The 25,267-nt window shown below is 47.5% G+C and overlaps 1 protein-coding gene across 5 annotated transcripts in view; it reads right to left on the bottom strand.

Annotated features, from left to right (window-relative positions):
* Positions 1-25,067, bottom strand: part of DAPK1 (death associated protein kinase 1) — a 211,257-nt gene extending 186,190 nt beyond the window's left edge. Inside the window, exons 1-2 of one of the 5 annotated variants that reach the window (XM_050760947.1) lie at positions 25,043-25,067; positions 23,498-23,667 (exon numbers count right to left, since the gene is read on the bottom strand). In XM_050760947.1, the coding sequence (XP_050616904.1) occupies positions 23,498-23,559 (62 nt within the window). In that variant the 5' untranslated portion in view covers positions 23,560-23,667; positions 25,043-25,067. Of the gene's footprint in view, positions 1-23,497; positions 23,668-24,007; positions 24,170-24,535; positions 24,971-25,042 lie in introns of those variants that run through there. The other 4 variants (XM_050760945.1, XM_050760946.1, XM_050760944.1 and 1 more) reach the window with 4 other exon arrangements.
* Between the last annotated feature and the right edge of the window lie 200 nt (positions 25,068-25,267).

Here is a 25,267-nt window from a genome sequence, read left to right as displayed (position 1 = left end):
ACGAAGCTCAGCTTAAGGAATATAATTTGTACAAGGTGAGAAATAGTCTAATAGTAGATCACATATTAGATTTAATGGTAATAAATTTACTGGGTAAAAAAACTAGTGAATTGGGATGCAACCCTGTTTGTCAAACCATTGTCAGTCATAGGCTGGCCACAGTAAAAATCAATAAAGGCATTCTGTGAGCCTTACATTGGCTGAATGGAATTTATAGTAAAGAGTGCACGTAGTTTGCTATTAGTTGTAAATTGTGTTATATATCCTTTATATCAGTACATGTATAGATGTGTGTGCATGTATATTTATACTGAGTATGTATATATACCTATGTATGTATGCACGCAGGTATGTATGTATACACACACAAACATTTCAATTCACCACTGCATTGAACTCTGCTGCCTCAAGCTTAACTTCTTTGAGCTCTGGTTTCCCAGTTTTTCAAAGAAGTATAGAAAACCACTTCCCACTTGTCTTCAGGGGTCAAAAAGAAACCACATAAGCTATAAAATTGTTACCGATATCCTAATTCATCTCCCCAAAGTGGCTGATTTTTAAACACCTGCTTCAAACAACTTTCCCCTTGTCTTCCGGCTTTCAAGCACCTGTCTTCTTGTCTTCAACCTCCTTATTATCACAGGAGGAAGTGCAACCCAGAGAACAAGAGCTCCACAGAGCTGAAAACTGCTGTCTCCAGCTGTGCATGTCCCTGTCTGAGCAGGGAGGACTTGGCTCTCCAAGGTCCTTTCGCAGCCCCACACCCCAGCAGTTCCTCCACTTCCTCCCAAAGTGCCAGGAGGCTAATTCACACCTTGTTGTGATGCTGGCAAGGCTCCCAAACCCTCAGCACCAGAAGTCGATTTTTCCATCAATCCATTTACACAATTCTGGAACCCTCTGCTTCTTCTCTCTAGGTGCAACTCCAAGCTCTTCCTATAGAGCTCACTTTAAACCATAATTAAATCCTAACCTATTAGAACACATGATACACCTTTCTACAAGCATGAGAAGCAATTAAAACTTACCTGGGAAGAAGTCAATTCTATATTAAGACTTCCTTCTTCCTTTTGGAAGCTCCAATTTCCTTTTTGTTGTTGTTGTTTCCTTATCTTCACTGACAAAAAAAGTCACAGCATTTCAGACTACTCAAACACACAAACATTAACAAAGGCACTCACAGTGACAGCCTCGTCCCTAGTGTCTGGATCAAAGGCCAAACTGGAGAGCAGGTATGTCCTCTCGGCCCTATTCTCTTGGCATCTCATGGCTTCCCTCCCACCCCCACTTCACTGATGCCCCCGAGAGCAGTTACAACTATGCAGAAACGAAGCCACTTTTGAGAAGGTTGGGCCCCACCTCATTGTCACGGAAAAAGACCAGGTCCTGAGGAAAAGTCAGAGGTGGTGCTACTGTGTCGTTGCTCGGAGGATGCTGGGTGCTCCTGGGCCTGGCTGCCATCCCTGTGTCCCAGACATGGGGGCAGAGAGAAAGGCAGAAGGACACTCCCCAGTTGGCAGTACCGGGCAGCAGGAAGAGTGGGCCACCACCGGTCACGTAATCGCCCCAAACCACCACGCAGACGTCTCCGACGTGATCAGCCAGACAGCTCCAGGGAATATGGCTTTGGTTCATAAAAGGTTTGGGTAAACTACTCTCCCAGAAATTGTAGGAAACCAACCAATCATCCTCAGATTCCTGGAGCACCGGGACAATACAATTGTCATTGGGTTGCAGCGAGGAGGGAAACTGGTCAACACCAGCCCTCCAAGAGGGCGGAAATACCACTCCTGTCTATTCCAGAGTACTTGGCATAGGCCAACAGCAGTCTTTTTATAGGGGCAACTGTGGAATCCTGAGAAGAGGAATGAAGGTGATGGTGCACATGGGAGGCGCCCGCCATTGGTGCCTGCTCTCCGGGGCCCCTTGTTGAACCCAGTGATAAAGCTGGGGTTGGGACCGGGGCATCGGCCGGGCCCAGAGCCCCAGCCCCAGGAAAGCAGACAGGGACAAAGGCCTAAACAAGCAGGACTGGGCACAAGGCCCCAAGCTAAGCTGCTTTTCCTCCTATCAGTCTGATGTTACTTACTTGACTTGGCAAAGGAGCACCTCTTGCAAAATCCTCTGTTCTAATCTGCTCAGAGCAGTTTTTCCTGTGATCTCTACTTCCTCTTGACTACACATAAATCTTTTTATTTTCCTGGAAGGATATTACTGGATGGACGCCTGTGACCCTTTCGAAGGGGTGGCTGTTTTCACTAAGGGTGGAAGTTCATCTAACATTTTACAGCTGCCAAATACTGGGCGCAGGCCAGACTTTTCAGGCACCAACTTGGATACCCACATAGCTGTGTAGACATTGATATGTCAGCAGAAACCTTCGTACATACAGTTCGATGCTTCTCTACAGATACAGAGAAATAAGGAAAAAGTGACACTCCTAGAGAAAAGTTAAGCCATCTGGGCGTGGTCAGATCACAGGCTCCAAAGACATTTGGCATAGTCTACAGTCATTTCCAGAAATTACCACCCTAGACCCACCTAGTAAGCAGTTGTGAAGCTCCAATTTTCAAGCATCATCAAAAAAAGAGCAAGATTTGACGGGACTGAGTGGCCGACATCAAAGAGACTGGCGATGGCAAAGGGTTAACATCAGTGTCCTCAGGTTTTTCCTTTCAAAGGGCAAATATGGCCGGGCGCAGTGGCTCACGCCTATAATCCCAGCACTGTGGGAGGCTGAGGTGGGTGGATCACCAGAGGTCAGGAGTTCAAGACTACCCTGGCCAACATGGCGAAACTCCACCTCTATTAAAAATACAAAAAAAATTAGCCGGGTGTGGAGGGGTACGCCTGTAATCCCAGCTACTCGGGAGGCTGAGGCAGGAGAATCGCTTGAACCCGGGAGGCAGAGGTTGCAGTGAGCCAAGATTGTGCCACTGCACTCCAGCCTGGGCAACAGAGTCAGACTCCAGCCTGGGCAACAGAGCAAGACTCTGTCTCAAAAAAAAAAAAAAAACCATAAATGGCAAATATTCCAGGGCAAACAGCTGTGCTGTAAAAACACAAGTTCAGCGACAGATGTGTGCTGTTTTCTCTCAGAACCCCACTAGCTGTGCTATGGGGCAGATGGGGACCCAGGCACCTACGATCACTGGTGCCCATTTCCTCTTCTGTAGAAGAAATGCGGTCAACCACATTTTATTCCCACTAGACTCACCTCTCCATTCTGCTTTCAAATTTAAAAATATGACACTGGGACTAGCTACCATGGTAATAAGTACCAATAGATTTGGGGAAAATCATCAACAGGATGGAAAGGAAACAACCATTTTATCTGAAGCCTACTCTACCCCAGCTAGTAGACAATGATCTGGGACCCACTTTGCACCTTTATGGGGCTGTCACCTCACAGGGTTATGCCAAGCATGAAAACATGTGCACAACACGCTATGCATCTTCAGGAACTTTTCAGCGATTCCTCAGTTTACCTTTAAAACTCATAGGAACCATGGCTATAATCCTTCAGTTCAGGATTTTGTAATTCTGACCAGTTAATGAAGTTGATCATCAAACAACAGATATTTCTGAAGGGCCTTGCAAGATATGGGGAACAAAAGAATTATGACACTTTACAGGCTCGCAATCCAGGAAAGATGCACACACAGAGAAAGGGGCGGGGTGGGGAGAACAGTGGGGAGTCTTAACGCTGGATGAAAGTGTCAACGAGGAATTACCCCAGGAGTTTGCAAAAGAAGGACACTGCTTGAGGTGGGAGGCTCAGGAATGCCTTCAGAGGGAAAATGGACTATAAACCCAGTACACAGAGAAGTAGAGAGGAGGCCCCAGCAGATGGGTTCTGTAGATACTGACCACCGGCACCCCCGGAGGAAAGCAGTCACGCAGCAAGCAGCAAGCCTGCTATCGGCGCCCACTAAGTGGACGCCCTTCCTGGTTATTCTCCATCTGTCCCATCGGTCTGTCCCCCCTGCCCGCAATCGCATTCTTCACTCTTCCCTACACACTGCACCGCTCTGGGCGGCTCCCTGCAGGTGGTTCCTGTTAGGTTTGGCTAATGAGAGGCACTGGTGGGACTGTAGGGGCAGGAATAGAGAGGCTGTGATGTTTCTTCCCCGGGGTGGCATGTACTGGTGACCCCCCTCTATGGCTCCAGTGCAGCCCTAGGCATGGTACAGGCTCCCCTTCTGCTGCCAGTCAGTATGTACCTGACCATCCCATAACCTACATCTGGACCATCAGAAGGGCCCAGTTCTGTGCCAGCACCCTGACTGCCACACCTTCCTTTTGCACAATACCCTCCAAATCCACCCCTTCAAGCTTTTCCAATCCACCGAGCCTTGGTTAGCACATGGGAAAATGCCCCAACCCCAGGGTGCCTACATACTGGAGGAAGCATCACACATCCTGCCAGGGGGTTGAGGAGCTAATTAAGCCACGTGGGCTGCCCCGGCCACACACGCAGCATGCTAAACCATCCAGCCTGCTGAAGAGGCAGCAACCAGAGGCCTAAGAGAATAAGAAACAAGGAGTTACCTAACGCTGAAGAAAAATTAGAAATCAGCCTGAAAAAACTCACAGCTATTAGGTGGTTTAGAAAAAAATCACCAAGACAGCAAGCAGGATGTCACCCTTGGGAGAGAGCAGAGGGAAGCAAGGTCAGCTAGCAATGGGAAGTTGCCGGGCCAGGACTCATGACTCACGAGGCCTGCTCAGCAGGAAAGGCAAGGCAGAAACTCCGTGTTTGCCATGGCTGGACTGAACCCCAGGGAGAACGGGCCCGCTGGGAGAACCCAATATGGCCTAGACCACAGACCACAGCTACGACCTGGCTGGCTCTTGAGCCCCAACAGTATGGATGCTGCAATGCTGGCAGTGTGCAGGAGGATCTGGAATCCAGTAGAGACACAAGGGAAAAATTGGAGTAATGCTGGAGACAGAATCCCAGCTTCCACACCAAGGAGAAGCACAGAAGCTGGGGGGGGCAAGTACAGCCAGAGAGTGAACTCCAAGTTGGCATAAAGCAGCAAGAGGCCACATTCATCTGCCTCCCTTCAGAGGCAGGGACGCGCTGGCTAGGCCACTTGGGCAAGCCCGTAACTGTGCAACTCTCTGCTTTGTGTTCTCCCTGGGGATTCAGTCGACTGTGCGGTGAGAGCTGGGAGCTAGGGAAAGGGGGGCAAGGGCACCTGCTGACCACTGCAGGGCAATGGGGGGAGGCTGGTAAGACAACCTGCAGGAACGGGTCATTAGGAGTGGGCAGAAGAGGTCAGCAGGACGGACCCTGAGAATGAGAAGAAAATGGGAGCTACTGGCCCTGCAGCTCCTGCTCAAGAGCACCCTGGTAGAAGCTGCTCGTTACCCATGTGGTCCCCTTTGCTGATGACCACAGATCCACAGAGTTGGAAGGGATCCTCAGAGGCTATCGGCTCAACTTCCTCCCCAAATCGGCAATCCGTTCCTCAACATTCCCACCAGGTGGGTACTCAGTGCAAACACTGCAGTGTCCACCACTCGTGACCTCACTTGCAGTCTGCTCTGCTCTTGGGCAGTTGAGTTTTTCCTACTAAGCCAAGCTCTGCCTCCTCATGGCTCCTACCACTGACCCCCAGTGCCTCCACGACAAGCCTATCCCCATCCAAAAGACCATCTGTGTGTTTTCACGGGCTTCAGAGACAGAGAGGCTCAGAGCTGAATTTCAGTTCTGCCACTTACTCATTTCAGCAAATTAAATTATTTAATCTCTTTAAGCCTTGGTTGATTCATCAATAACACAGGGCAGGGCTTAGCAAATCATGGCCCACAGGGTAAATTCAGACCATTGCCTGTTTTTATTAGAACACAGCCACACCCTTTTGGACACATAATGTCTGTGGCTGCTTTCAAGTTACAACAGAGTTGAGTTGTTGCAAGAGAAACCATGTGGCCCAGGAAGCTTACGATATTTACTATCTTTACATAAAATGTCTGCCAAGCTCTGAAATAGAGGACCCCCACAGGAGGCTGGTTTGGGAATTAAATGCAGTAATATTTACAAAAAGATGCACATGGTGCTTGACTCCACAGCTACATTATTCATGAGATGCTGGGGTTCTCCGGCTTTTGCCTTCTTTAGACTCCCCCAAGTTTGTCAGCGTCTCTCCCAGAACAGGACACTCTCATGTCACAGATGCAGAATGACCTCAGAGAAAACAGAGAAACCAGCAACTCCCACTGTGGACATTCAATTTCTATAGTATAGACAAAAGCTGTATTTTCTTCTTAATGCAGACATTTGTAATTATCTTTTTTTTTTTTTTTTTGAGATGGAGTCTTGCTCTGTCGCCTAGGCTGGAGTGCAGTGGCGCCATCTCAGCTCACTGCAAGCTCTGCCTCCCGGGTTCACGCCATTCTCCTGCCTCAGCCTCCCCAGTAGCTGGGACTACAGGCGCCCGCCACCTCGCCCGGCTAGTTTTTTGTATTTTTAGTAGAGACGGGGTTTCACCGTGTTAGCCAGGATGGTCTCGATCTCCTGACCTCGTGATCCGCCCATCTCGGCCTCCCAAAGTGCTGGGATTACAGGCGTGAGCCACCGCGCCCGGCCGACGTTTGTAATTACCAAAGCTCTCAGACTCTTCTCCAAAAGGACACTGTCATGACAAGTCTCCCCGCTGCTGCATTTGGGCAACTGCTTTTTCTCTCCAACTTAACTGTCTGGCTTCATCTTTATATCTGTTACATCTAATCATGTTGGACTCGATTCAATCCAACTAATGGGAACCCTCCTTCCATTCATTCATTCACATCACTCACTTAAATGTTCAATCTGGGGCTGCTTCTTGTGCTCAATTCAACAACCAGAAAACAAGTCACAGACCTAGATCACGGGAGCTTCCAGTCTTAAGGAAGAGAATGACATTTGAAATCTATTATACAAATAGGTATGGAATTGCAGGAGCTATTTGAATGGAGAGGGAAAAGTGATTCAACAGGGCTCTGACACCCGCCACGTCTTACCAACAGGTTCTCCAGGTCATGCTCATTGTCTGTCTCAGCCCAGACCTCTGGGGCACAGGAAACTACGCACTCCTGGGACAGTCCATACAAATCAGAGTGCAACAGCAACTGCCCTAGACCTCACGCGCACACCATCTGGCAGCCTTTTCTCTTCGCTCGCCAGCTCTGGACACCCAAGGTCAGTATCTTCTCTCAGCTCATTCCACAGGAAGCTCGGGGCATTTTTTTTTTTTTTCCCCGCTGGGTGCAGGCTCCTCCTTCCCTACACTAGCTCCAGACCCCTAAGCGTATCAGTCAAGACTGATCTCGGCCGGGCGCGGTGGCTCAAGCCTGTAATTCCAGCACTTTGGGAGGCCGAGGCGGGTGGATCACGAGGTCAGGAGATCGAGACTATCCTGGCTAACATGGTGAAACCCCGTCTCTACTAAAAATACAAAAAACTAGCCGGGCGTGGTGGCGGGCGCCTGTAGTCTCAGCTACTTGGGAGGCTGAGGCGGGAGAATGGCGTGAACCCGGGAGGCGGAGCTTGCAGTGAGCCGAGATCACGCCACTGCACTCCAGCCTGGGAGACACAGCGAGACTCCGTCTCAAAAAAAAAAAAAAAAAAAGACTGATCTCTCTTGATCTTGCAGTTCAGTGGTTCTCTACGGAGGGTGGGGGAATTTTGCGCCCCCTCACACATTTAGCAATGTCTGTAGACATTTTTGGCTGTCATAAGGAGTGTGAGGAGGTGGCTGTTACTGGCATCCAGTGGGTACAGTCCATGGATGCCGCTAAACATCCTATTATAAATCTCATGTCCTAAAATACAATGCACAAGACAGCCCCCACAACAGAAAACTATCCAGAACAGGCTGTCACTAATGCCGAGGTTGAGAACACCTGGTTTAGAGGAAGCAAGGAGAAAAAACAGGCATTGAATACATCGTACGAGCCAGCACTGTGCTAGATATTTTAAACTTCTTTAAACTTCCCTTCCAAGACAGTGACAGTAGAAGAGGTCACAAAATGAGCTGCACCACCCACTACCCGATTTCCAGACACTGCTTAGCAGCTAGGGAGTCCAACTATCGCTTCCAGCATTTTAAACACACTATTCAAGGCCAATCATCTTTCTGAACTGCGGTTTTCAAAATGTGAATTACAATACCTACCTCCAGCTGCTGGTCTAGAGTTCCTAGCAAATCTTAGTTTCCTTACAGCCATTTCTTTCATGTCTTATTTCCAGTTTTCTCCAAGGAAGGCAAGGGTAGAGACACACACACATACCCACATTTGCACACACCTGCTTACATTTTTATGTCGTCCACAAGAATCTGAAGGAAGGAACGAAACCTCCAAGTCAGAATGATCTCTCCTTGGTTGAACTCCAGAAAACATTTTTCCTTGCTTCATCTCACTTCCTATTTAGGCTTCCTAATACTGTGGGTCGCGCAACAGTCTTTGTCTACCCTGCACGACTAGAAGCTTGTTGAGCTGGAGGGCCCTGCCCAACACTGCAGCAAGATGATTCAGATATTCAGTCAGCCCTTGAGCAATGAACAAATGATGGGGCAAATACTACGGTTCAAATGATAGTTGCGTTTAACAGCCTATTTATGGTACCTGTTTATAGCTTATTTGTTGTCTATTTGTTAGTTCCCTTGATGTTTTACCTAAATTCACCTTATAGACCCAATTTCCAAGCATTTTCCTTTTCAGATTTTGTCAGTTTTATGTTACTTTTACCAACAAAAGATACCCACCCAACAAGCCCAAAGAACAAGAAAGAATTCTTTAAAAGGAAACAGCCTCCCGGCCAGGTGCGGTGGCTCACGCCTGTAATCTCAGCACTTTGGGAGGCCGAAGTGGGTAGATCACCAGCCTCTGAGGTCAGGAGTTCGAGACCAGCCTGGTCAACACGGTGAAACCCCGTCTCTACTAAAAATACAAAAATTAACCGGGCATGGTGGCACGTACCCGTAACCCCAGCTGCTCGGGAGACTGAGGCAGGAGAATCTCTTGAACCTGGAAGGCGGAGGTTGCAGTGAGCCGAGATTGTACCACTGCACTCCAGCCTGGGCGACAGGGCAAGACTCCGTCTCAAAAATAAGAGAGCAGCCTCTCATGCAGCAGCCATGGTTCCTCAACAAGCCGGACCCCACTCCAGGGGAACAGAATGAGTACTTAGACATGTAAGTGGGCATTTACCCGCAGCAGCTGGCAGGGCCTCGCCATTCAGTACATCCCAACAATCCAGCCTTTCAGCCACCAACCTAATAGGCTTTTCTTGGCACGGACAGTTCTGGCTTGGCAAAACACTCATTTTCACATCTTAAATTGGTATGTGTCGGAACTGAATGGAGCCTCAGAATCTGCCGTCTGTCTCACATGCCGCACTAGGCTTCGCTTGGTCGGGGACTCAGGTGTCCACACTCATCTCAGACTTCTTTCTCCATAAAGATCCATGAAAAAAAAATCAATTATTTGTATCCCTAATCAAATTCCCAGTGTCTTATTTGGCCACTTAAGATGGCTTTTAAGCCAGGTGTGTTGGCACATTGCCTATAGCCCCAGCTATGCAGGAGGCTGAGGTGAGAGGATCATCTAAGCCCAGGAATTTGGGGCTGCAGCGAGCTAGGATCACACCACTGTGCCTGGGTAACATAGGGAGACATCGTCTCTAAAAAAAAAACAAATAAATAAAAGACAATTTTTCATTGAAAAAGCAAGCTAAAAAAATAAAATCAGGCCGGGCACAGTGGCTTACATCTGCAAGCCCAGCACTTTGGGAGGCCGAGGTGGGTGGATCACCTGAGGTAAGGAGTTTGAGACCAGCCTGGCCAACATGGTAAAACCCCGTCTCTACTAAAAATACAAAAAGTTAACTGGGCGTAGTGGCGGGCACCTGTAATCCCAGCTACTCGGGAGACTGAGGCAGGAGAATCGCTTGAAACCAGGAGGCGGAGGTTGCAGTGAGCTGAGATTGCGCCAGCCACTGCACTCCGGGCCAGGTGACAGACACTCCATCTCAAAAACAAACACAACACACACACACACACACACACACACACACACACAAAAATCTACCTTTCAGGAAATGAAGCACACTGCATTAAAAACACGAATTTATGTGCTCACCTAGTCTCAGGTTCCCTATAACACCAGGATGATATCCCTCAAAGCATTTCCCAGCAGCCTTCTTGCTGAGCAGCTAACTCCTCCTGGCTACAGAGCAGTTTATAGTTGTCTCTGCTTCCTTAAATGCATTTCTTCCCATCTTAATAGATCCTCCTTAATATGAAGCTTTTCCCTTCCTTTCCCATGGTGTCTTGTGGACTTTGAAAAGGGTATCCTTGAAGCTCTGCCTTCAGCAGTCAACTTTCAAATGCACAGCTAAATTCCTAGTCAATATGTTTCTTAGGAACCCTAAGCACCATCTAATGAACACATAATAAGGTGGACTCACCAAGGGAGCCCAGCACATAAACTGAGTCCAGCTGGAAGGAGGCAGGCATACCTAGAAAAATGGATCAGGTAAGCAAAGGCAAACTTGGCAGAATGAGCCTGCCAGGCAGGCTGAGCCAAAGGAGACACAGGCAGAGGAGAAGAGAGGGAGGAAGGATGAAACCGAGGAGAAGTGAGCCCTCACCCGCACTCTGCCTGTGGGAGGCCAGGCCAGGAACGAATGGAGAAGAGGTAGGACCGAGGAACACAGATTCAGAAGCATGTTATACTGTCTCTCTCTCTCTCTCCTATTCCTGCTCTGTCTTGTTAACTAGCGTCCACCTCTCGAGCACTTGCTGTGTGCCTAGCGCTGTGTCAAGCACTTTACACATATCACAGGCATCCTCACAACCACCTTATGAAGTAGCAATAACGACTATCCCCATTTTACAGACGATAAAAACTAAATCTCACAGAAGTCAAGTGACCTTCCCAAAGTAACAGCCAACGTGTTTTGTGGAGACAGGGATTTGGGTCCAAAGCCCTGAAACACTGTTCTAATTTCTGCATATGTACCTTTATAAGGCAACTAAATAAACATGGCTTGCTGTGCACTTAGCTTAATCCCAACCAACACCAGAGACAAAAGGCCATGTTCTCTACCCTCAGAAAACTCACAGTCCATAGGGGAAGCCAAGAATCCCACCCATAAGTCCCCTGTAATAAGAATGTCATGTGGGCAGTTGTCTACTCCAAATCATGAAGGAATACAGGAAATCAGAGCAGGAGCCTTCCTGGAGGAGTAGCCCAGGAAATGCTCTGGAGAGGGTGCAGGAGAAACTGGCTGGGTCATTTCACATGTGTCTTTTCCTTCTCATTCTCCAGCTTATTATAACTTCTCTCAACGCAAATAAACATTATTTGCACTCAAAAGAATGTTGCTTCTAAAGACAAGACCTACAAAATGATGGTTCATATTAATGAGTCATATTGTTAAAACAGGATCTACTCATTCAATGCCCAAATCAAACTGAACAAAACCAAGGGACTTCCTGCTTCTCCACGGCCACGAGGCTGACATTCCCCTGTCCGCTCCATACACGTCAAGTGTTATCTCTTCCAGCCAACGAAGGGGTGGGGAGGAACGCACAGACTGACCACTTTTCATCCTGTAGATATTCCACTCGTGCTAATTCACTTCCTCTCCCAAACAATTGAAACAGATGCCTGAGGCTGGACGTAATGGAATATATGATGGAGACCAGGGCACACCCTTATCGATTCTAAATGGGCAAACTGTAAATATCTTCTGTTTAGTCCATCCATAGTGACTTAGTTAGGAAAAGGGCAAAAGCGGCCTGGCCGTGGGCTGACTGGTGCCACTGTCTCCATGAATGGCAAAGGAACGGAGCGAGTGAGAAAGCGGCCTCCTCCATGTGCTGTGGTACAGAAGGAAAAGAAACCGCGATCATCTGACGCCAGAAGAGCTCCCAGGAATGAAATCTGTGAAAGATTCTGGCATCGCTCCCAGCCGTTCACACACTGATTGTAGAGACTTTGAGTGGCAAAGCCAATATCTAGGAAGACAATTTTCTATATTCCCATCCTAAGCGCACAGAAGAAAATGCTGGCAGGATGGCCGGGCGCGGTGGCTCATGCCTGTAATCCCAGCACTTTGGGGGGCCAATGCAGGCGGATCACCTGAGGTCGGGAGTTCGAGACCAGCTTGACTAACATGCAGAAACCCATGGAGAAACCCATCTCTACTAAAAATATAAAATTAGCTGGGTGCCGGGCACGGTGGCTCAAGCCTGTAATCCCAGCACTTTGGGAGGCTGAGACGGGTGGATCATGAGGTCAGGAGATCGAGACCATCCTGGCTAACACGGTGAAACCCCGTCTCTACTAAAAAATACAAAAAACTAGCCGGGCGAGGTGGCGGGCGCCTATAGTCCCAGCTACTGGGGAGGCTGAGGCAGGAGAATGGCGTGAACCCGGGAGGCGGAGCTTGCAGTGAGCTGAGATCCAGCCAGTGCACTCCAGCCTGGGCGACAGAGCGAGACTCCGTCTCAAAAAATAAAATAAAATAAAATAAAATAAAATAAAATTAGCTGGATATGCTGGCGCATGCCTGTAATCCCAGCTACTCGGGGTACTGAAGCAGGAGAATCACTTGAACCCGGGAGGCAGAGGTTGAGGTGAGCTGAGATCATGCCATTGCACTCCAGCCTGGGCAACAGGAGCAAAACTCTATTTCAAAAAAAAAAAAAGAAAAGAAAATGTGGCAGGCTCTGCTTTCAATTATACTGATGTATAGGCCAATGAAATATTATTTTAAGGTAATAAATAACTTTTTAGCACTTTTTGCCTTACCAAATTCCTAAGGACAGCTCTTCTGTGTATTATGTGCCATTTAGCATCTCCAACGTCAGCAGTACCCGTTAAAAGTTTGTTCTCCACAGGACACGTATCCCTGCAGCGCCCGTAGCTTTGTTTTTATAAAGCCAAACAGCTTGTAACTCCTAGTCTATTAAATATTACACTCCAAAGGTTGCAGCCTTTCATCACTTTCCCGGAGACATACATTTCTGCTGCTTACTCATAAACCACAGATGGCCCCAAAATTGAGCTTTACACAGAGGAGGCAAAACAATTTAGAAAAACCTCTCAAAGGAGGGTGGAAAGATCAGAACTGAATCAACACTAAATTCTGACCTCTTCTCTCTGCCTGTCCCATCATAACCTTCTGCCACTTTTTTTCTTGCATCGCTTTAGGTGCACCTATCCTCCTCTCTCAGAGGCAGCCCTGTCCGGGAGAGACATATGAGGTGTTAGGCAGACATACAGACAGGCAGCTCAAAGGAAAATCGAATCATTTTCATGAACGGGGAAAAAAAGAATGGCATTGATGACTTTCTCTACATGTCTTTTTCACCTGGAAAATTCTATACTGTGGGTCAGGTGTCAGGGGTTGTAGCAAGGTCTCAAAAATCCTGACAATCTTTTTAAGGTAAAAAGGAAAAGTTGGACCAGCGCGGCGGCTCATGCCTGTAATCCCAGCACTTTGGGAGGCCAAGGAGGGGAGATGACCTGAGGTCACAGACCAAACTGGCCAACATGGTGAAACCTCGTATCTACTAAAAATACAAAAATTAGCCGGGTGTGGTGGTAGGTGCCTGTAGTCCCAGCTACTTGGGAGACTGAGGCAGGAGAATCACTTGAACTCAGGAGGCGGAGGTTGCTGTGAGCGGAGAGCATGCCACTGCACTCCAGCCTGGGCAAGAGAGTGACACACTGTCTCCAAAAAAAAAAAAAAAAGGAAAAGTTTATACAGTTTTGAAAGTAAAAAGCAATGAACTAAGACATAACTATTCAACAATGAAAATTAGTTCATTCTTGTAAGTGAAAATTTATAACAACTGCACTTAAAACATTTACCAGCCAGCCCCATTCATCACATATTTCCTAAATAAGAATAATCAGGCAGTTTTGACAGAAAATAAAATGTGTCCCAAAAGAAGTCCATACCTCGAGCCAAATTTCCCAGCCAAAACCCATCAGGCTTATGAATATAAGCGCCATCAATATAAACTTTTCACACTCCAGAGATCGGCAGTTTACAAGCACTCATTTGCTGAAACATTATGTTCTTCGTCCAAAGTTGTATGTGTTTATAAAAGGAAAAAAAAAAAAATCAACAACATTCTCCCAACCTCCTTCCCTCCCCTCCCCACCACTCTGGCATCTCTAATCACACGTTAGGTTACTGAATAAAATTCTTCAAGCTCACAACTGAAACATCAAAAGGTAGTACATAAGGTAAAAGCCCCGTGAATGCCGGACGTGGTGGCTCACACCTGTAATCCCAACACTTTGGGAGGCTGAGGCGGGCAGATCACCTGAGGTCAGGAGTTCAAGACCAGCCTGACTAACATGGAGAGACCCTGTCTCTACTAAAAATACAAAATGAGCCAGGAGTGGAGGCACATGCCTGTAATCCCAGCTACTTAGGAGGCTGAGGCAGGAGAATAGCTTGAACCCAGCAGGCAGAGGTTGCAGTGAGCCAAGATCGCGCCATTGCACTCCAGACTGGGCGACAAGAGCGAAACTCTGTTTCAAAAAAAAAAAAGGCCCAATGATCACTTCTCAGAGTAAGCAACGTTATACATAAATGACCACAGTGTGATCCATAAGCCACACCAGCTCTCAATGTCACAAAATTAGCCAGGCGTGGAGGCGCATGCCTGCAATCCCAGCTACTTAGGAGGCTGAGGCAGGAGAATCGCTTGAACCGGGGAGGTGGAGGTTGCAGTGAGCCGAGATCGCGCCAGTTTACTCCAGCCTGGGCGACAAGAGCGAAACTCCGTCTCAAAGGAAGAAAAAAAAAAAGGCCCCAAGATCTCTTCTCAGAGTAAGCAACATTATACATAAATGACAACAGCGTGATCCATAAGCCACACCAGCTCTCAATGTCACCTAAAGAAGAACAAAGTGACAAACACACGTCACTATGGATCACGCTTGTCAGGTATCTCCAAAGATTAGTTACTATCACATGATTGTTTTGTTTTGTTTTGGATAGAAGACAAAATACAACTATTTTAGGTTTTAGATTTTTTTTTTTTTTTTTTTTTTTTTTTTTTTAAGACAGAGTCTCGCTCTGCCGCCCAGGCTGGAGTGCAGTGGCGTGATCTTGGCTCACTGCAAGCTCCGCCTCCCGGGTTCACGCCATTCTCCTGCCTCAGCCTCCCGAGTAGCTGGGACTACAGGCGCCCGCCACCTCGCCCGGCTAGTTTTTTTGTATTTTTTAGTAGAGACGGGGTTTCACCGTGTCAGCCAGGATGGTCTCGATCTCCTGACCTCGTGATCCGCCCGTCTCGGCCTCCCAAAGTGCTGGGATTACAGGCTTGAGCCACCGCGCCCGGCCAGGTTTTAGATTTTTTATTTGTAAAAATCCCCTAGCACATTAACTCTAGAGCTGGGATACAACTGTACTTACCTGAGAAAGATTTACTAGTTAGAGAAAGTTAGTTTAAATCCATTTTAGTTAGATGATGTGGAAAATCGGAATGTCAACTTCTTTTTCCTTTCACCCTAACTGCACATTTTAAAAAGTTCATTTATGGCCGGGCGCGGTGGCTCAAGCCTGTAATCCCAGCACTTTGGGAGGCCGAGACGGGTGGATCACGAGGTCAGGAGATCGAGACCATCCTGGCGAACACGGTGAAACCCCGTCTCTACTAAAAAGTACAAAAAACTAGCCGGGCGAGGCGGCGGGCGCCTGTAGTCCCAGCTACTCGGGAGGCTGAGGCAGGAGAATGGCATAAACCCGGGGGGCAGAGCTTGCAGTGAGCTGAGATCCGGTCACTGCACTCCAGCCCGGGCGACAGAGCCAGACTCCGTCTCCAAAAAAAAAAAAAAACAAACAAAAAAAAGTTCATTTATAATAGAATGTACCCAAAGTCATACATTGGATTTATTATAAATAATTATACTGTCATATAACCTCTTTCAAGGCCGAGAAAGGATGCATTCCATTTGGAGAATTTACCCCAACAAACCAGAACAAAACAATTAAGTATTATCTTCCACATAAAGTCTCAAACAATCACACACCAACTCTAAGCTAGCCAGACTAGTTGTGGCGTAATGAAATGAGAAACTGTTGGTCATTGGCAGGTAGGCGCACAGGTCAGAGACAACACTCTTAGACATTACATTATTCAAAAGTTAAATAACAATGAAAGTGTTTTTGGAGTTTTCTAAAAAGGTAAACCATTAACTTGGGACTTTAGTAAAACTACGCCACATGTCAACATCATTCAGAACTGCAAGGTGCAAGCCACTTGGAAAGGGAAAGAAGGTTCCAGTGTGTCGTTAAGGCCTGCAACAGTTCTGAGCTCAAAGGGCTGACCCTGTTGCCTTTGGCTAGGCTTCAAATGAAAACCTACCCTGAAGCAGCTACTATTTATCCCTAACCATTTCTCCATGCAGATGCTGAAATAAATTGGCATCAAATGGCTGCCTACTTCAGCTCTCTTAAATATCAACTTCATCTGGCTTTCAAAAATGGAAAATTGTCAAATCCTAAGTAGCACAGATAATGAAATAGGCCTAGCCCAGGGTTCTGGGTCCATGTCTTGTCACCTTTTAATCAGCTGCCTGGAGAAAGCCACTCAACCTGTCCAAACACAGGTGGATAAAATGTGAAGGGAGGCAATGCTGGTCACTCAGCCTTCTTCCAGGTCAAAGTCCCAGCCGGGCGCAGCGGCTCAGGCCTGTAATCCCAGCACTTTGGGAGGCCAAGGTGGGCGGATCACTTGAGGTCAGGAGTTCAAGACCGGCATAGCCAACATGGTGAAACCCCACCTCTACTAAAAATTAAAAAATTAGCCAGGTGTGGTGGTATATGCCTGTAATTCCAGCTATTTGGGAGGCTGAGACAGAGAACCACTTAAACTGGGGAGGCAGAGGTTGCAGTGGGCCAAGATCGCCCCATTGCACTCTAGCCTGGGCAACAGAGCAAGACTTTGTCTCCAAAAAAACAAAAGGCCGGGCGCAGTGGCTCACGCCTGTAATCCCAGCCCTTTGGGAGGCCGAGGCTGGTGGATCACGAGGTCAGGAGTTCAAGACCAGCCTGGCCAAGATGGTGAAACCCCGTCTCTACTAAAAATACAAAAAATAAGCCAGGCGCGGTGGCAGGCGCCTGTAATCCCAACTACTCGGGAGGTTGAGGCAGGAGAATCGCTTGAACTCGGAGGACGGAGGTTGCAGTGAGCCAAGATCGCGCCACTACACTCCAGCCTGGGTGACAGAGTGAGACTCTGTCTCAAAAAAAAAAACAAAACAAAAAAACATAAACAAACAAAGTCCCTGAGCTCTCCGGGGTACCCTTCCCCAATGGAAACCACTCCCCTTGTGTCAGCAGGTTGGCTTCCTTTGTCTCATAATCAGATATAAAATTTCTACTAAAATAATATTCACTTAAACAAAATGTTAGGTACTCATGGCAGTTGACTAGAATGAAGGATGAAAGTTCCTAACACATTTCCCTGCTGAGTCAGGCCATATGACCTTGACCATGTCACTCCCAGATATCAGATATCCAGCAGCTTGGCCCCTCACTCCCAATCACCCGAAAATAAGTGGTCTGGATTACAACTCTACTAGAGGGAAGAGAACAAGGCAGAAGAGCCAATGTTGCCTCTCCTGATATAACACCTGTATACAACTACAGTCGGCCCTCTAGATCTGTGGGTTCTGCATCCATGGATTCAACCAACCTTGTACCAAAAATATTCAGGGAAAAAACTGCATCTGTATTGAACATATACAGACTTTTTTTTCTGGTTATTATTCCCTAAACATTATAATGCTACTACTTAGGTAGCATTTACATTGTACTAAGTATCATTAAGTAATCTAGAGATGATTTAAGATATATGGGAAGATTACATCAGTTATATGCAAATACTATGCCATTTTATACAAAGGACTTCAGCATTTGTGGATTTTGGTGTCGCCAGGGGTCCTGGAACTAATCCGCCATGGATACTGAGGGACGACTGCACTGGAATTTATCTGGGCATCCATCTCTGAAGGTTTCCTATGAGTTTTTCATGGCTTTGCAGGGGCATATGCCAATGATATGGGGCCTTCAGGTTCCTCATTGGCCGGGTGAGACACAAGCTGAGGGTAAAAGAACATGGGGGACCAAGAAGTGAGCCTCCATGTTCCTTGGCTTCCTGACCAATAAGCACCTCCACCCACTCTGTTCGTGCCCCCTTGAACCTATATGATGCCTGCCCTAGTAACCCAGCAACACACTCCCAGTGCCAGCAAGCAAGCATTCAAACAAACTGCCACTCACCAACACCATCATGTCTTCGCTTCGTATCCTGGAAGATTATTATTAGACCTTCCTAAACCGTACGCACTTTTAAAATCACTAACCGTTGCCTTTAATCTATGTATCGGAACTTTATCTCTCTTAAAACTTTGGACCCTTTCCTATCAGAGGAAACATCTGAGAGCATTCTGAGTCGAAAATACTAAGAGGAAAAATGTCACATTCAGCACAGTCCTATAAGGATGCAGAAACCCACCGGTGGCCTGTGGTTCCCATTTCCGAAGGAAAAACATGCCAGAAAGTCTCTCCCCTTCTATGAGCCACACAGGGTTGCCATTCTTCTTAGGACTGACTCCGGCAATTCGCAGTAAACCAGCCGAGAGATGCACTTGGACTGCCAGGACTTATGACAACTTCTTACTTCAATGAAAATGCCTATGGATTTTACGCCGAAAGGGCAATGTTTTAAACTTGAATTATTAGCTTCCAATGACCATCCAAACCAAGGTAAAATATTTAATGCTCCATTTCATTTGTTTTGTTTAAAACTGATCTTGTGCTTGAAAATTTTGGCTGCTGTGCTCATTACTGCTAAGCCACAAAGAATGCAAAAACAAGAGCAGTTTTATTTTGATGAGCGGCAGCCATTATATCCTAAGTGTTCATCTTCACCACAAGCCATCATTTATTGAGGGCCTAATACATACATATTCTTTCAAGTTGCTTTACATATATTGATCCACTCAGTCTAGTCTATCAGCATGCATTTACTGAGTGCCTTCTAAGTGTCATGCATCAACCTGGGCATTAGAAATAAAAAGTGAGCAGCAAGTCCAAGGTAATGGCCCCATGGAGAAAGCAGATCATCAAATAAGCAGTTATTATGCAATGTGGTAAATGCTGTGATGGAGAAAACAGGTTAATAAAAATAATAAAAATAATATATTAGAGGCCAGGCACAGTGTCTCTGCCCTATAATCTCAGAGCTTTGGCAGGCCGAGGTGGGAGGGCTGCTTGAGCCCAGGAGTTCAAGGTTACAGTGAGCTATGATAATGCCACTGCACTCCAGCCTGGGGAACAGAGTAAGACCTCGTCTCAAAAACATATATATATATAAAATATATTACATATATACAAATATATATATTTTAGACACATGACACTTAGTAGGTGTTCAGTAAATGCATATCTATAGACTAAAAAGACAGACAGATATTAGCCAGTGACTGCATGATAGAAGTTTAAAGTCACATCTGCAATCCTCACAACACCCTACCAAGGTTGGTGTCTCCCCACTTTCCAAATGAGCACACTGCCTCTCTAACAGCATCAGCCTCTGCATCATCGTTTGTATCGTACATCCCCATTCTGGTCTCAAAATTGCACCTGCCAAACTGCATTAGCTCATTTAGGCATGCATGAATCCTGATATTAATCAATCTGTACGAAGTCTATGGCACACTGCACACTGTGGGGAGAAAGGACCACAACAACTCCACGCCACAGGGCATACCCCAAAGAAATCCACAAGCTGGCTGCAAAGAGCAATACAAGACTAATAAATGTAAAACAGGATGGAACATGTCACTGGGCAGTCTATGGTCATGGACAAAGAGAGTCTCAGAGAAGTCACTTGACTTAAAAAGGGGAAACTCATTGTGGAAGGATTCACTAAGGAAGTAGGACTTAGGTCTTGAGATCATATAAGGTCAGATGGTGCAACAGGAAAGAAGGCCAGTCCCTCAGGAAAGCAGTGTACACAGAGAGGTGCCCAGGAGGCCCGCAGGTTAGGCTGAACGACGGCCAAGGGTGTAACTAGAGCCCGACAATGTGGCAAGTCAGCCCGCAGCTGCCCAAGGTGCCAACTGATAAGAGATGCTAGGGCATCCTGGGGCATTAAAACAACCCGGTATAATAGCAGATGGAGAAAACTGCATTTATAAGAACTCCTCCCAGAGACCATTACACATAATAGAGGCAGTTCCTTGTTCCACCTCCTGGGACAGAGGGTGAGACCCTAAAGGGCCTCCAGGAGCCAAATTGAAGGCCACCAAACACTCTTCTAAACATAACCCGTGCATCTGCTGCAGGGACTTGCTTCTGTTTGGAGGGTGTGCCAGCTCAAAGCCAGGGCTGCATTATTCAGAATCATAGTGGAGGCTGAATGCTGTCAGCAACCCTTCTCCTCCTGACCCTTTTCCTATAGGGCATCCCCTCCCAAAGCTGGTAAACAGAAACTTAAAGAATATTGAGTTGCCGGCCAAGTTATTAGCTTGCCTGGGGCACCCACATGTCTCAGCCAGTCTACAGGTAATATCTAGACTTGTTTAACTGTCTACTGCTGATAAACTACTTTTACAAGTTAGATTACTTGATTTTTACAACACCCATGAAATAAGCAGTAGATCTCTCTCTTATATTATAGAGGAAAATCCTGAGTGTCAGAGTGGGTAAATGGCCTGTTCAAGAAAACTAGTAAGTTGCAGAGCCAGGTTTTGGACCAGGGTATCTGTCCAGTGGTCCATCTGCTCTATCACTGCTGCAGATGGACTGCTGCAGATGGACTGCTGCAATAGTTGTAATACTTTATAAAGTTACTGACAGTTGACAGAGAACTTTTACAGAAGTCTTAGGCAGTACACACAAATACGCACATTTTCAGTTTTCCTAAAAATAAAATAATATTAACAATAATACTGTACTCTACTTCTTCAAAATCCCATCTTTCCTCCTGGCTATGTACTGTGTCTCACTACATTTATAAGGTAAGTGAATCGTTGTTATTTAGATGACTGCTAAAGATATGTAAGTAAAGTCTTTCTGGGTTTTTTTTTTTTTTTTTTTTTGAGACAGAGTCTCACTGTGTCACCCAGGCTGGAGTGCAGTGGCACGATCTCCGATCACTGCAACCTCCGCCTCCCAGGTTCAAGCGATTCCGTGCCTCAGCCTCCCAAATAGCTGGGACTACAGGTGCGCGCCACCAAGCCCGCTAAATTTTTTTGTATTTTTTGTAGAGACGTTGTTTCACTGTGTTAGCCAGGCTGGTCTTAAACTCCTGACCTCGTGATCCGCCCACCTCAGCCTCCCAAAGTGCTGGGATTACAGGCGTGAGCCACCGCGCCTGGCCAAATAAAAGTCTTAAATCTCAGATACTGGTCTGCTAGTAACTCACTGCTTAGAATGACCTTGCATTTGTGCCACATATCTGCCCATTTCCATTTTCCTGCTACCAAACTCCTACTCCACTTCCAATCTTCCCTCAGTGACACGTGATGTCATATAAGCAGCATCTTCCTACGTGTCCATCTTACATTCAGACTTGTTTTCAGGAAGTGGCTACATCCAAGGCAGACATAAAATCACAGGACTTGAACAATTTTCCAAAACCCAATCATTCACTCATTTTTTGGCAAAAACAATAGCAGCTTTACAGGATAGATGAGTCTGTACATTTCATTTTTAAAAACTTCAGACTTCCAGGTTTTCAGAGCACTTCTTTAAAATTCCTAGGTCACGTAAATTATTTAATAAACAATTTGTCAGTTTAACTTGCATAGTGGGCAGAACGTTATACAAAGAAATGTACACGGAGCAAATCAATGTGCTAGTGACAAATAAGCAAACCACCTCACTCCCCTCATCATCACGCCCACGAAATCAAGATCACAAACTCCCTTCGCCAACCACAGGGAGGCCTCTTTTTCTATTTCTTTCTCATAACACATAATTGTACCAAAAAATCATAAAGAAAATAAGGTCATTATACTTAATCCATAGTACAATAATCTCAACTAATTTCAGTCATCTCTCTAACAACACTTAAATGATCAGGCCGCACTACGCAAATCAAATTAAAATGTAGTTTTTTGCTTTTTTCTTCCAGTCCCAAAGGAAAACTCCAAATACCACTTATCTTGCTGAAAACCACAGCAAAGTTATTTAATTCCAGTTAAACCAAGTATTTCAGCCGCACACTCTTAAACTTTAATCTTAAACATATCCATGAAATGTGATTTTTGAAGAGCTTTCCTTATTTACTCACCAGATCGTCAATATGCAGAGCGCTCTTCCCAAGCACAGGCCCCCATCGATGTTTTCAGTCAATACCAAACATTTAGAGAAATACTCTGCTACAGTAACTTTTAAAAAAATTCTACACTATCGTTTGAATTTTAAAAAAATTTAGTTAAGCTTAGTTTCCATAATTCTCATTAGGTAATCCAGGATGTGGGTGTTTTTTAATTTGCTTTTCATGGAGAAAAAGGAAGCTTTGTATCAGGACATCAGATGTATATGGGAAAATACATATTTCAATGCACATATAAGTACATATTTTGTTTGTTTAAATATCCTTTTGCCTACTCCACTCACAATGCAAATACACCACAAATTCCATAAATTCAGTTTTAAACGTAGGTAATGAAAACTAGGTTTTCTACTAAAGTTGACCAGAGCCCAAAACACTCTGTCTAATACACACTCAAAGGAAACAGCAATCAGCCCTTAGATGCCCCGAAAGAAACCATTCTTTGTTTACCTAGAAACTGAAAGATTTTACACTGAGAATCACAGCTGCTAGGGCAATGGAGGTATGCTCTGAATCCAGATAGCCATATTAGACTCTCATTGATTTGTTAAAAATTTAACATTGTAAATGAAACCAAAGCAACCACCAATACCAACCACATAATTAAATTCCTGGTTGGAAGAAGTTTCAAAATCCAAGCCCAACATCAACATCTGGCAAGTCTCCATTTACCACCTACCAATACTTGCTCACATTACACTGAAAATTTAGATAGAGAAAAAAGTACTAAGATTTTTAAAACCTATTAGTTTGTACTCTCCGTTTAAATCACACATAAAAGCTAACTCCAGTTGCAATCATAATCTTAGTGTTTGTCCTGTTGTCACAGAAGGGCAAGGGCTGACAAGAGTTAGTGCAGAGAATTAAATCTGTTTTTGTCCAGGGAACTTGATCAATATACTGTGCATCACAATCTAGCCCTGAACGGCTGCCTCTCCTCCACCCCCAGGCCCTTGGATCAGGCAGTTTATCGCTGGGTTAGTAACTCTTTTCTCTATGATTTGCGCATCTCCAGAAAGGGCGAAGGAGACACCTGATTCGAACTGCATTTGTTTACCACCCAACGGTCCCATCGTTATGCATCTCCACAATCCAGGAGGGTATGTTTCCGGGACCCCCTTTACCTGCCAAGTTCCTCGCCGGTGTCGTAGTAATCATCCACGTTTTCCTGCCTGAACACGGTCATGATAAACTGTCACGCCTCACCAAAGCCCAGCGCACTTCAGCTCCGCTTCCCAAACCATCACCACCACTCCTGCGCCTCCGTGGCCCCCTCATGCATCAGTCTCCAGTCCTTTTGGGGGAAGAAAAAAAAAAAAAAGGCAATAATAATAGTAAAATGGCAACCCCAAAAGGAAGTAGACCTCCCCGGCGCTAAGACCCGCTCGCTGAAGACCGGGTCTCCGAAGCTGCCCCTCCTCGCGGGGTGGAGAGGAGCACCCTTTGTTAAAGCTGGGCGGTCAGAGACGCCCCCGACCCCTCAGCCTCGTGCGCGCGTGGGGCCGGGCACCACGGCACCCCGAGGTCCGCGTCCCCGAACGCTGGGCGGTCTGTTCGGATCAGAACCGGCTCCGGAAGTGACTGGCCTCCCCGCCTCCCCTTTCTCTGCACACACGCCCACCCAGCTTTCCCACCTCCAGGGACGCAGCGGAAGAATGAAGCCCTCGCCCAGACGGAACGCGCCTCGCTGGAAGCATCTCCCTCCAGCCTGCGGCAACGGTGGCACCCCCGCGCCACCTCTCGGCTCCCGCGCCTCTCCTGCCACCGTGGCCACCCTCTCCCCTTCCCCGAGCGAGGCAGTCCCCAGAGCCACATTCCTAGCGACTCCCTCTCCGTTACCCGGTCGACCCGGCGTGCGGCCGCCCGGGGGAGCAAGGGAGGGAAGGGAGCGGCCCACCGAGGCGCAGCCGTCCGCTCCAGATCCCCGCGCCCCGACACAAAGCGCCTGGTCGGGCCGGCGCCACCTGTTCTCACCCGGCCCGCGGGGCTGGGGAAGCCTCCCGGCTGCGATCGCACTTCTCCCCGAAGCCAAGTTTCCCTCCGCCTTGGCCTTCCCAGTTGCTCGAGGCACTGCCCGGGCAAACCCCACCGCGCTCTGGCCGGGAAAGCAAAAGCTGGCGCCGGGGGCCGGGGGGACCGGGGAGCCGCGCCTGGCCACTCACCCGGGCGCCTGGGAGCTCCCCGGGTCCCTCCGGAGCGCTGTCGGAGGCCGACCATAGGCGCCAGCGCCGGAGACAAGCGGGGCGGCGGCGGGAACACAGCTAGGGAGGGAGTCGGAGGCGCAGATCCCACGCAGCCGCCCAGGCGCCGGCACCAGACCCTGCCGCCGCGAGGGTCGCCAAGTCCCCTCCGCGGAGGGAACAAAGTCCCTGGCGTTGGCCCGGCCGGGTCTCCTGCCCGGGCTCTGGAGCAGCCTCTCGCCTTCTTGCCGCCTTTTGGGCGGAGGGCGGCCGGCAGGCGGCCAATGGGGACCCTGCAAGCGGGCTGGCGGCGCGGCCCACCCACCTCCGAGCTGCCCTGCCTGGCCGGCGCTGCGGGTTCTGCGCGGCGCTCGCTGCTCCTCCCAGCTCCGCGCTCTGGGCTCGCTGGCGCGCTCTACCGCGCACACCCCGCACACACCCACTCGCCCCACACCCACGCCGGCCTGGGAGCCAGTGCGGGCGCCCCACCTGTGACACACTGCTAAGCTGCCCTCTGCCTGGGTTCCAGGGAAACACGGTTCTTTCGCCCTGGGATGCGTACTGGGATCCCAGCTTGTGCCGGGCACGGTGCTTGGTATGGGAAAATCACAGAACAAAACAGGTTTTTGAAAATCCCTGCCCTCCGGAAACCTGCATTCTGGTGGGACAGATAGATAATAAATATGTAAGCTAATTAATAAGGTAATCTTGGAG

The sequence above is a fragment of the Macaca thibetana genome, chromosome 15 (genome assembly GCF_024542745.1).
Source record: "Macaca thibetana thibetana isolate TM-01 chromosome 15, ASM2454274v1, whole genome shotgun sequence".
Classification (NCBI taxonomy): domain Eukaryota; kingdom Metazoa; phylum Chordata; class Mammalia; order Primates; family Cercopithecidae; genus Macaca; species Macaca thibetana.
The sequence above is the reverse complement of the archived record's forward strand: the minus strand, read 5'-3'. Positions and strand labels throughout refer to the sequence as shown.